The sequence below is a fragment of the Cetorhinus maximus genome, chromosome 15 (assembly GCF_964194155.1).
Source record: "Cetorhinus maximus chromosome 15, sCetMax3.hap1.1, whole genome shotgun sequence".
In the NCBI taxonomy this organism is placed as follows: Eukaryota; Metazoa; Chordata; class Chondrichthyes; order Lamniformes; family Cetorhinidae; genus Cetorhinus; species Cetorhinus maximus.
Genome location: NC_135893.1, coordinates 13,828,063 through 13,841,485, shown reverse-complemented (window position 1 = coordinate 13,841,485; position 13,423 = coordinate 13,828,063). Strand labels below are relative to the sequence as shown.

The 13,423-nt window shown below is 50.5% G+C and overlaps 1 protein-coding gene across 2 annotated transcripts in view; it reads left to right on the top strand.

The window, feature by feature from the left end:
- The window catches only part of LOC144690414 (uncharacterized), a 537,164-nt gene that overhangs the window by 399,161 nt on the left and 124,580 nt on the right, over positions 1–13,423 (top strand). For both annotated transcript variants that reach the window (XM_078557903.1, XM_078557904.1), the window contains 2 exons: positions 5,523–5,645; positions 7,702–7,824. In XM_078557903.1, coding sequence (XP_078414029.1) covers positions 5,523–5,645; positions 7,702–7,824 — 246 coding nt within the window. The remainder of the gene's footprint in view (positions 1–5,522; positions 5,646–7,701; positions 7,825–13,423) is intronic.

Genomic DNA, 13,423 nt, shown 5'->3' with positions numbered 1-13,423 from the left:
CCATCGGTCTTCTCAAGATGCGCTTCCATTGCCTGGACTGCTCAGGGGGCGCACTCCAGTACCCCCCAGATCGTGTGTCGCTGATAGTGGTTGCATGCTGCGCTCTCCACAATCTTGCGCTGGAAAGGGGCGACACAGTAGACGATGGAGACGTGGACTCATTGGCTCCGGATGCACATGATGAGTCCAGCAGTGAGTCAGAGGATCAGCACGCACAGGGAAATGCTGAGGGGGTAGACGCTGACCCAGGCATACTCCAGGGAGGCAGGGACTCTAGGGAGGCTTTAACCCAACAAACCTTCAGCTAGCACACCACATATGGAACTGCAGGACAAGCCTGGGCTGTTGGCTCCATATTCAAGACCTAAGTGCAAAATCTGCCTGGTTAGGAACAATAACTAAGGTCCTTGTTAATAAAGCTGAATGTCCCACAAAACACTCATTACATTATTGGAAGCCATCCACCTGCAGAAGGAAAGAGGCACCCTCAGCCATGGTGTCATGTCTGAATTTAATATTGCAACCAAAGAAACTTAATGAAACAAAATGACAAAGGTGTTAAAAATCACACCAACTCATAAAGACGTTATTACAGGCCAACACAAAAGCACCAGTGATAAACCCGTGGTGTGCCTGAGGTGCCTTATGTTTACGTTTCCGGGTGCTACGTCTTGGTGCTGACCCCTCGCTGGGAGTGGCATTTGAGACAGCCTGCTGACTCTGTTGTCCTGTTGGCCTCAATGACCTTGGTGGTCATCCTCTGGCCTCTGGAGCCTGTGCTGGCCCCACCTGGGAGGGAGCTGCCAGTTCCACAGCTGGCATCTCCCCAGTCGTCGCAGCCTCACCAGATGCAACGGTCACTGGCAGAGGGGCGGAGGAGTTGCCATCCTCATCCGGAGCACCCTGAGAGGAGCCCGCAGAGAAGACAGGCAGCTGCTGCGCCGACGTGAGGTCGCTTTGGATCTCCCTGCTCACCGTGGATGGATGGGCACCGAGCTGGGAAACTTGGTGGCCAGACCATCTCCCAAACTGGCACTGACCTGCTGAGGTGAATGCCGATGTGAAGGCTTGCTGGTCCAAGCGCATCCCCAGGAAGTCCTGATGGGTCTCCTGGAGGAGCCTCTCCACTAGAGTGGCCGTTCTCTCCATGGAAGATGTATGGCGCTCGGACATGAGGCTCATTGCTTCGGCGATAGTCCACATAGACTCCTCCACCACAGACACCAAGCCAAGCGTAGCCTCATGTATCTCCCCCAGATGCTCCCACACACCCAGCCGCATTTCATGTGTTTGATGTGTCGCGGACGACTCCAGAGGCACATCATCAGACACCGACTGAGCATGTGCCTGGTCCCCTGCAGTCCTCCGACTGTAGGCGCCATGGGCACCCTCTGTCTCTGCCAGCTCCTCCAGTGGCTGTGAAATGCCCTCACAACTGTACTCCGGGACATTAACCAATGTTCTAATTCCCATCGAGGTGCCCGTATCTGCGCTGGTGCCTGCCTGGCAGAGATGGTGTGACGCTGGTGAGACTTCAGGGCCCTCAGGTGTGAGAGGGGGCCTCTGCTGCTCCTCCTCCTGACCCTGCTCCGCTGATGCTGAAAGGAAGAACAAGGACATTGGATCAGTTAACATGGAGACAATGTCAATGTGTATCCCTGTCCACCGGATCATTATGTGCTCATCCTTCCATAAGCGATGGTCAAGCCATGTTGCAAACTTCAATCACTGAACATTCAGCAGTGCCATGGCTGTTCGGAGAACAATGGTGACCTTGCTGCTGGGCAAATGGTATGTTTGTCTGTGGCCTGTCGCCTGTGGCACTCCAGCCTCACCGACACTAGTGGACCTGGGTGCATGGTGTCTCTCCAAATCTAGGGCCTCCTGCTCGAAGCGGCCGAGAATCGCTGACTGTGCCGGCCCACTGCCAGTCCTCACCCGCTTGGCGGCATTATGCGCATTCTTCTCTTGAAAAGGAGAGAAGAGCATTGATTAGTGCTAATTTTACCTGGATTCTCTTCACGGACAGCCCACCCCAGCCAGAGTGGGACATTGCAGGGCTCCAGTGTCTTCTCACCCCGCTGCTGTCAAACACTCACACAAAGATGCTAGGCCTATCCCCACCACCCCCCTGCCCCCACACCCTTCGCCAAATGCTGCCTACATCACATTTGGCACCACACGGTCTAACCTCCCATAGCAAGGAGGCGCAAGCACGTGGAGCGTAGAGGACAGCAGATCGATTGGTGCCACGCCACCTTGAAGCTCCCCTCCCATGTCATCACCCTGACTTTGACATGTCCTAGAGTTCCAGCACTGTGCTTAGGTGCAGCTCCTCCAGGTTGCCCCCAAAACTGTAATGTGGGTCTCAGTGTACCATATGCTGCGGGTGCAGAACCTGTCTCTTCACCACCCTCTCAGGGTGACCTCGGCATGGACAATATCTATTGGCTTACCCAGCAAAAGACACATGCCGTCAATGATTCAATATAGTCACTACACTCAGACTTGGTGGGGGGGGGGGGGGTGGCAGCACCAGGGTGGAAAGCCTACCTACTGGGTTAAGTGACCAATGCCAACATTGTCCTCACCCTTCCTGAGCGCAACAGGTTGTTGAAGTGCTTGTGACACTGGATCCAGGTGCACCGTACCACGTCGCGGGAGCTCACCAGCTCTGCCACCTCCTCCCAGGCACGTTTGATCATGTGGGGGGGCCTCCTCCTCCCATCCCGGGGAACCAGGACCTCCCACTGTGCTGCCACCTCCTCGAGGAGGGCAGCAAGGCAATCATTGGAAAAACGAGGGGCACAGTGCCCCCCTGCCCTACCCTCCTGCCTGGTCTGCTCATCAGCAGTGCTCTGGGGAGCCCTTCCACTGGCCATAATTTGCAGCCTTTGAAAGGGCTTTTTTAAAACAGGCCGGCAGGTCGCTATTGGACCCGGTGGTCATTGCAGTCCTGCCGCCGCCCGCCCACTCCCACTGTTCTCGGGAGCTGCGATTCACACTGGGCAGGCCTTAATTGGCCCACCCGTATAAAATGGCGGCATGGACCCGATTGCGGGCAGCGATCATGTCCGTGCCTGCTCCCACTCTGCCCCCCCGCCAGCCAGAAAATTCTGCCCATTATGTTTATTGCGTCTAGTTTTTCACACTCCTCGTTAACTAGAATGTCTGCATCATCCCTCTCTTTTGCGAAGACAGGGACAAAGTACTCATTAAGAGCATTGCCCACATTTTCTGCATCAACACATAAGTTACCGTGTACACCCCTGATCGGCCCTACCTGCCTTGGCTGTGTAATCCTTAATATGGCCATAAATCCAAGATAATTGCTAACAAAACCAATAGGGAAATAAGGAAAATAATCTTTAGTAAGAGAGTGGTTAGAACGTGGAACTTGTGACTACAGGAAATGGTTGAGGCAAATAGCTTCGTTGGTTTCAAAAGAAAAATAGACAAATATAGAGAGAAAAAGGGATAGAAAGATATGCTGAAAGGCTGAGATGAGGTAGATGGAATGGGAGGAGATTTGTATGGAATATAAACACCTGCACAGATTCGTTGAGTTGAATTACCTGTTTCTTTGCTGTATATTCTATGTAATACCCTCACCTAACAAAAGTCCAGGAATCAAATTTGTGGCTTTTAACTGGATTGGTGGCTTTGGCGACACTTCAGGTGCAAGAATACGGCTGTCCACAGAACTACAGTGCAGGAGGGAATGGCATTGCCCAGCAATCAGACACTATAGGCTGGAACCCAAATACCCTAGAACATGGGGATTTCTGTTCCCACGCCCTGGTTCCTAAGAAGCTCTCAGTAGCTCACTTCTGGTGCTTGGCCCAGTGTTACAGAGAGGGAAAAAAATGAAAACACTAAAAGGATTTGGGAATTTTAATGGACCTGAGTTTTAGTAAGACAGTGAGTTGTTAACTGGAGGTTAAAGTGGATAAACATTTGAAGCAGAGGAAGATGCAGGGCTACGCTGAGGGAGCTGGGCTGCAAAATTACTTTCGGATTTTTCTAGGAAAAAAAGGCATCTTTCTGTGCTGTAAATTCCATACATTCTATTATTGATACATTGAGTCACCAGAACAAATATAAACTATTCTACATATTAATTGTAATTTCTTAAATTAATAAATACCTGTAGTTGGGTGGGAAAGGGCAAGTGTTTTGATTGGGTAAAGTCATTCAAATCTTATACAATAAACAAATTGAACCATAGTCATAAAAATTACTTTTAAAATTAAAAATATAACGGGGATTTGAACTGAGAAGGGGACAGGTTTTCCCTATAATGCTAGAATTGCCCAGTTTCCAGTAGAATACACTTGGCTCTAGCTCAGTGTGCCTGTGAGGAAATTTTGTATCACCACCAAAAAACAAACTAGGAGGTTAGGAGAAATGTTTTTACACAGGGGTTATGACGTGAAATGCTCACCCAGAAGTATCAGGGGAAGCAGAATTGAAAAAGGAAATAGAGAAATATTTGCATATTTAGAAGAATATGAGAAAAAGTCCCACTCCCCTGCCCTAGGTGGAAGGCTGTTTCAGAGAGCCAGTACAGGCACAGTGGGATGAATGGCCTCCTTCTGTGGTGTAAATGTCTACAGGATAGAACTTGATATGTGTTCCACCCTTTTTCTGGCTGCAAAGCAGACCACTTAGCAGTGGGATGGCCTTCGCCCAATCTGCACAGACATTGGTTCCACTGCTATACTCACAGGGATCCTATTTCAGGCATCCCAGGACCATCCCTCTGAGAATATTTCAGCTGTTCCCATCCCTGCCAACAAAAAGTAAGTTAATTGTTTTTGTTTCCTTAAGAAAAACCCCATCCTGTGCAGCCAGGAGGAGCGCAGATGCTCTCCCATAGTCTGCTTCAATGCCCCTCCCTCCCATGACTTACCTGGGGGGCCACTGGTGGTGAATCAGACAGCCATTACTGATCCCTTGGCTCGGGTATGCTGCCCGTGAAGCCTGAAGACTAATTTACATGGATCCTTCAACCGCTTGGTTCAGTTAAATGCTGATCACTCAGTGTCAAGCCTGAGCCCGAAAAAATCTACCTCTTTGATTCTATGAACTATATTCACTACCACTGAGAGAATACTGTGTTAATAAGGACCCTGGTAATTCAAACTTGCTATTCATTCTCAAATTAAGACATGCTGATCAGGCCAGCACAATGATGGGATTCTACAATTGGCCTCCATTGCTCTGTATTAGCAAGAGGAAAAAATGTCAAATGTTCTCTGTCTCGACAGCTCTCTAGGGACACCTGCTGGAAGAGTTTGGGTGTGGCTGGTTGCTGGGCGAGGAAAAGCTGGGTTTTGGCCTTCAGACAATTTCAGCACAGGGTAATGCATGAAGACTGGCCACTGAGGCAAGGTTACCATGGTGACAACAAAGTTGTAACCTGGCAGAAATAAGCACCTTGCAACCTGGAGGTGCAGAAGGAGCACTATGGATAATATAAAACCTTGGGCCTACTTATGTGTACTCTCTTGCTTCTGCAGTGAAAGATCCGTGTACAAATAAGAATGGCGGCTGTACGCACAAGTGCCACAACCACCGTGGAGTCGCCAAGTGTGAGTGTCACCCAGGATACGGATTGGCTAATGACACCAAAGGTTGCGAAGGTAAAAGTCCTTGTTATCACTTCCACTTACGTCATACAGCATGCTCAATTGGGCTTTCCATGGCAAAGACAGATTTTTGGTCTCTCAGGGAATTAAGGCACATGGGGAGTGGCGGGAAAATGGAATTGAAGCCCAAGATCAGCCATGATCGTATTGAGTGGTGGGGCAAACTTGATGGGCCATTTGGTGTACTTTTGCTTCTATTTTTTGTGTTCTTGTTCTTGCAACCCACACTACAGATAAACATCAAGATCACAATAGGATAAGAGATGGAGGTAACAATCTATACTAGGTCACTCATGTACAGTGCAACCTAGACACTTATCCTGTCCCAACAAACCCAATGCAGACATGTAATTTGGCAACTGGTTCCTCTCCACACCAACCTGATTTGGACATATATCACCATGCCTTCATCATTACTGGGTCCAAATCCTGGAACTCCTTACTTAACAGCAGTGTGAGAGTACCTTCACCACACAGCTGTTCAAGAACAGACATTGGTTCCACTGCTATACTCACAGGGATCCTATTTCAGGCATCCCAGGCCCATCCCTCTGAGAATATTTCAGCTGTTCCCATCCCTGCCAACAAAAAGTAAGTTAATTGTTTTTGTTTCCTTAAGAAAAACCCCATCCTGTGCAGCCAGGAGGAGCACGGATGCTCTCCCATAGTCTGCTTCAATGCCCCTCCCTCCCATGACTTACCTGGGGGGGCCACTGGTGGTGAATCAGACAGCCATTACCGATCCCTTGGCTCGGGGATACACACAGTTGCACACACAGTTCAAGAAGGTGGCTCACCACCACGTTCTCAAGGGCAACTAGGATGGGCAACTGATACCGGCCTTGGAATGAAATTGGGGGAAATCCATGCAGTTTAAAGGTTGCATTTCCCAAAAAAAATCAAAACAATGAATTGATTAGGAAAAAGTGAATTTATTGGTGTCCCCAAGCTTTTGAACCCTTCCTAACAAACAACTAGCCTGGATCAACCTTCTTGAAAATGACCAGTAACTTGGATGTGTGGGTCCGTTAGCAGCTGGGAGTCCTGCCTGCTTCCTGCCCCGATTGGGAAATCATGAATATACTGGAACAACACACTCTTGATTTTCAGATGTGCGGTAGAGTGCACTCATTTCATCAACCCCTCATGATGCCCCATGATGCACTCACTGAACAACAGGAATGTCCTTCCAGTGCTACATTGATCAGTACTACAACTACTTGCATTCATATAGGAGCTTTTGAACATATCCCAAGGGAATTCACAGCTAACAAAGCAAACATGACACCAAGTCAGACAAGGACAAGTTTTTTTCCCTTTATTCTTTCATGGGATATGGGCACTGCTGACAAGTCCAGCATTTGTTACCATCCCTAATTGTCCTTGAACTGAATGGCTTGCTAGGGCAGTTAAGAGCAACATGCAGGCAGATTTCCTTCCCTAAAGGGCATTAGTGACATGGGTTTTTACAACAGTCAACAATAGTTTCATGGCCATCATTATTGAGACTATCTTTTAATTCCAGATTATTAATTGAATCCCATCAGCTGCCACGGTGGGATTTGAACCTATGTTCTCCAGAGTATAGCCTGGGCCTTTGGATCACTAGTTTAATGACATTACCGCTACACCACCATCTCCCCCAAATGACCCCAAATGGTCCGTGGCCGAATGCTTCGTCAAAAAGGCAGGTTTTAAGGAATGTCTTAAAGGGGAACAATGTGGTAGAGAACTGGAGAGGCTTCAGTAAATAGTTCCAGACTTAGGGTATAGATTCTTGAAGGCACAGAAACAAGGGATATGCGAGAGGGCAGAATTGGAGAAGCACAGACAAGGGCTAGATGAGGTTACATAAATGGGTAGGGGTGAGACCATGATATATTTGAACACAAGGATGAGAATATTAAAATCGAGGCATTGCTGGAATGGGAACTAATGTAGGCCAGTGAGCAAAGGGTTGATGGGTGAACTACTGCCATTACTGTACGTTACTGGATCAGTGATTGGTCTCTCTCTCTCTCTCTCTCTCTCTATATCCCCCCCACCCCAGATATTGATGAGTGCATGATTGGATTAGCTGAATGTTCACATGGATGTCTCAACACACGTGGATCCTTTTCCTGTGTCTGTAACGCGGGCTATGAGCTGGGTGCGGATGGGAAGCAGTGCTACCGTAAGTTAACCTGCTGAGTTCTTCATTCTGGTACAGGGTGGGTAGCAGTGAGGAAAATATCTGGATATTTTCAGGATTATCACACCAAGCTCAGTAACAGGCTCCTAACATGGACTTTGGAATTGACTGTAAGACAATAAATATCATCCTGCAAAGCCCCTGTGATATCTCACAGAAGGACAGTCTGTACAGAAGGACAGAAATGGTGAAATATTAGCAGTAACAAGCTCCTTGTATACACAAGGAAGCATTGTAAGTTGGTATTCTATAAATGGAGGGTAGAACCTCATTGCTGTATTTAGGAGTCACTAAGGATTGATACAGTGCACAGTTAAAGCAGCTGTGAGAACCTCAAAAGGCACAATAAATATATTTTATTGAGAACTGGGTAGTCCAGCTTGTGCCATTTTATCTGAAGATGCTGGGATTGAAATCCAGCTCAGGCCAAGGAGTTTAATGTCTCCTTTATTTGTTGGTTGTAATCAGCCTGTGTGAAATAAGTCTGAAAACAGCATAGAGGAAACTTTACCCTGAGTCTAACCCGTACCGTGCCTGACCTGGGAGTCTATTGTGTGGCAGTGTAGTGGGAGTTTACTCTGTGTCTAATCCGTGCTGTACCTGCTTTGGGAGTGTTTGATGGGACAGCGTAGAGCAGGCTTGTCGAACCTTTTTGTGTGGAGGGCCATATTTCAAAAATTTTCTTACTCAATGGTCCAATGAGCAAATTTCAGAAAGGTAAAGTTTGGCCACAACATTAAAAATGAATTTCAAAAAAGAACTGACATATGAAGAGAAACAACTTGCTGAGCAAAAAAAAAATCAAAGCAATAAATTGATTTTAAAAAAGTCATAAATAGAGTATTAGAGTGTGATAGGGAGAGAATGTGTGTGTCCAGTTCACTCCCAGTCTCAGGGTGCTCACACACTCACTCACCCGCACCCTATAAGACATAGGAGCAGAAATTAGGCCATTCGGCCCATCGAGTCTGCTCCGCCATTCAATCATGGCTGATAAGTTTCTCAACCCCATTCTCCTGCGTTCTCCCCGTAACCTTTGATCCCCTTACCAATTAAGAACCTATCTATCTTGGTCTTAAATACAATCAATGACCTGGCCTCCACAGCCTTCTGTGGCAATGAATTCCATAGATTCACCACTCTCTGGCTAAAGAAGTTTCTCCTCATCTCTGTTCTAAAAGGTCTTCCTTTTACTCTGAGGCTGCGCCCTCAAGTCCTAGTCTCTCCTACTAATGGAAACATCTTCCCCACGTCCACTCTATCCAGGCCTTTCAGTATTCTGTAAGTTTCAATCAGATCCCCCCTCATCCTTCTAAACTCCACCGAGTATAGACCCAGAGTCCTCAAACGTTCCTCATATGTTAAGCCTTTCATTCCTGGGATCGTTCTCGTGAACCTCCTCTGGACCCTCTCCAGGGCCAGAACATCCTTCCTGAGATACGGGGCCCAAAATTGCTCACAATATTCTAAATGTGGTCTGACCAGAGCCTTATAAAGCCTCAGCAGCATATCCCTGCTTTTATATTCTAGTCCTCTCGAAATAAATGCCAACATTGCATTTGCCTTCCTAACTACCGACTCAATCTGCAAGTTAACCATAAGAGAATCCTGGACTAGGACTCCCAAGTCCCTTTGCACTCCAGATTTCTGAATTCTCTCCCCATTTAGAAAATAGTCTATGCCTCTATTCTTCCTACCAAAGTGCATGACCTCAAACTTCCCCACGTTGTATTCCATCTGCCACTTCTTTGCCCATTCTCCTAACCTGTCCAAATCCTTCTGCAGCCTCCCCGCCTCCTCAATACTACCTGTCCCTCCACCTATCTTTGTATCATCTGCAAACTTAGCCAGGAAGCCCTCAGTTCCTTCATCTAGATCATTAATGTATAAAGTGAAAAGTTGTGGTCCCAACACTGACCCCTGCAGAACTCCACTAGTCACCGGCTGCCATCCTGAGAAGGACCCCTCATCCCCACTCTCTGCCTCCTGCCAGACAGTAAATCTTCTATCCATGCTAGTACCTTGCCTCGAACACCATGGGCTCTTATCTTACTGAGCAGCCTCCTGTGCGGCACCTTGTCAAAGGCCTTCTGGAAGTCCAAGTAGATAACATCCATTGGCTCTCCTTTGTCTAACCTACTCGTTACCTCCTCAAAGAATTCTAACAGATTTGTCAGGCATGACCTCCCCTTGATGAAACCATGCTGACTTTGCCCTATTTTACCATGCACTTCCAAGTATTCTGAAATCTCATCCTTAATAATGGACTCTAAAATCTTACCAACGACTGAGGTCAGGCTAATCGGCCTGTAATTTCCTGTCTTTTGCCTCACTCCCTTCTTAAACAGGGGTGTTACATTAGCGATTTTCCAGTTCTCTGGGACCCTCCCTGACTCCAGTAATTCCTGAAAGATCACCACCAACGCCTCCACTATCTCTTCAGCTATCTCCTTCAGAACTCTGGGGTGTAATCCATCTGGTCCAGGTGATTTATCCACCTTCAGACCTTTCAGTTTTCCTAGCACCTTCTCCTTGGTAATGGCCACCATACTCACCTCTGCCCACCGACTCTCTTGAACTTTGGGGATGTTACTCGTGTCTTCCACCGTGAAGACTGACGCAAAGTACCTATTCAGTTCCTCCGCCATTTCTTTGTTCCCCACTACCACTTCTCCAGTGTCATTTTCCAGTGGCCCAATGTCCACTTTTTCCTCTCTCTTACCCTTTATATATCTAAAAAAACTCTTGCAATCTTCTTTTATATTACTGGCTAGTTTACCCTCATAGTTAATCTTCTCCCTCCTTATTTCTTTTTTAGTTGTCCTCTGTTGGTCTTTGTAGGCTTCCCAATCCCCTGGTTTCCCACTGCTCTTCGCCGCATTGTATGCTTTCTCTTTAGCTTTTATGCTGTCCCTGACTTCCCTTGTCAGCCATGGTTGCCTCGTCCTCCCTTTAGTATGCTTCTTCTTCCTAGGGATGAATTTTTGCTGTGTCTCCCAAATTACTCCCAGAAACTCCTGCCATTGCTGCCCCACTGTCTTTCCTGCTAGACTCATCTCCCAGTCAATTCTGGCCAGCTCCTCCCTCATGCCTCTGTAGTTGCCTTTATTCAACTGTAATACCATTACATCTGATTCCAGCTTTTTCCTCTCAAATTGCAGGGTAAATTCTATCATATTATGGCCACTTCCTCCTAAGGGTTCCTTCACCTTAAGCTCCCTTATCAAATCTGCCTCATTACACATCACTAAATCTAGAATTGCCTGTTCCCTAGTGGGCTCCACCACAAGCTGCTCCAAAAAGCCTCTGTGAGACTGGGTGGGAGTACATGTTGGTGTGTGGGGGTTAGGGTGAATGAGAATCCTGAGCCTGTGAGTGAGCCAGACTTACAGACACACTCTCCCCCCTCGCACACTCTCCCCCCTCGCACACTCTCCCCCCTCGCACACTTTCCCCCTCGCACACTTTCCCCCCTCGCACACTCTCCCCCTCGTACACTCTCCCCCTCGCACACACTCTCCCCCCCACACACACTCTCCCCCTCGCACACTCTCCCCCCTCGCACACTCTCCCCCCTCGCACACTCTCCCCCCTTGCACACTCTCCCCCACGCACACTCTCCTCCCTCATACACTCTCCTCCCTTACACACTCTCCCCCCTTACACACTCTCCCCCTCGCACACTCTCCCCCCTCGCACACTCTCCCCCACACACACTCTCCCCCCTCGCACACTCTCCCCCCTCGCACACTCTCCCCCCTCACACACTCTCCCCCCTCACACACTCTCCCCCGACACCCTCTCTCCCCCCACACACTCTCCCCCGACACCCTCTCCCCCACACACACGCTCTCTCTCCCTCCGCCCCCCACACACCCTCTCTCTCTCTCTCCGCCCCCGACACACCCTCTCTCTCTCTCTCTCCGCCCCGCACACAGCCTCTCTCTCACTCCCCTCCACACACCCTCTCTCTCTCCCCTCCACACCCTCTCTCTCCCTTCCACACACCCTCTCCCTCTCTCCCCCCTCTGCCAGCCCACCCTCTCCTCCCCCCACACCCTTCCTTTTCTCCCCTCCACACTCTCTCTCTCTCCCCCACACACCCTCTCTCTCTCTCTCTCCCCCCACACACCCTCTCTCTCTCTCTCCCCCACACACCCTCTCTCTCTCTCCCCTCCACACCCTCTCTCTCTCTCCCTTCCACACACCCTCTCCCTCTCTCCCCCCTCTGCCAGCCCTCCCTCTCCTCCCCCCACACCCTTCCTTTCCTCCCGTCCACACTCTCTCTCTCTCCCCCACACACCCTCTCTCTCTCTCTCTCCCCCCACACACCCTCTCTCTCTCTCTCCCCCACACACCCTCTCTCTCTCTCTCTCTGCCCCCAACACACCCTCTCTCTCTCTCCCCCACACACCCTCTCTCCCTCTCTCTCCCCTTCACAAACCCTCTCTCTCTCTCCCCCCTCCACACACCCTCTCTCTCTCCCCTCCACACACCCTCTCTCTCTCCCCCTCCACACACCCTCTCTCTCTCCCCCTCCACACACCCTCTCTCTCTCTCTCCCCTACACACACCCTCTCTCTCTCCCCTCCACACACCCTCTCTCTCTCTCCCCTCCACACAACCTCTCTCTCTCCCCTCCACACAACCTCTCTCTCTCCCTTCCACATACCCTCTCCCTTTCTCCCCCCCACACACCCTCTCTCTCTCCCCGCCACACACCCTCTCTCTCACCGCCACACACCCTCCCTTTCTCCCCTCCACACACCCTCTCCCTCTCTCCCCCCTCTGCATGCCCTCCCTCTCCTCGCCCCCCACACCCTCTCTCTCTCTCCCCGCCACACCCTCCCTCCCCCGCACACCCTCTCTCTCTCCCCCCCACACCCTCTCTCCCCCCCACACCCTCTCCCTCTCCCACCGCACCCTCCCTCTCTCCCCCCTACACCCCCTTCCTCTCTCCCCCCCACACCCTTTCTCTGCTCCCCACCGCGTCCTTTCCCTGCCCCCCACCGCACCCTCTCTCTGCCCCAACCACGCATTCTCTCTCCCCCACCACGCCCTCTCCGCCCTCTCTCTCTTCCCACCACACCCTCTCTCTACCCAACCACGCCCTCTCCGCCCTCTCTCTCCCCCCACCATGCCCTCTCTCTCCCCTCATCATGCCCTCTCTCTCCCTCCCCACGCCCTCTCTCTCCACCCTCCCACCCTCTCTCCCCCACCACGCCCATTCTCTCCCCACCATGCCCTCTCTCCCCTCATCATGCCCTCTCTCTCCCTCCCCACGCCCTCTCTCTCCCTCCCCACGCCCTCTCTCTCCACCCTCCCACCCTCTCTCCCCCACCCCGCCCATTCTCTCCCCACCATGCCCTCTCTCCCCTCATCATGCCCTCTCTCTCCCTCCCCACGCCCTCTCTCTCCCTCCCCACGCCCTCTCTCTCCACCCTCCCACCCTCTCCCCCACCACGCCCTCGCTCTCCCCACCACGCCCTCTCTCTCCCCACCACGCCCTCTCCCCCACCACGCCATCTCTCCCCCCACCACGCCCTCTCTCCCCACCACGCCCTCTCTCCCCACCACGCCC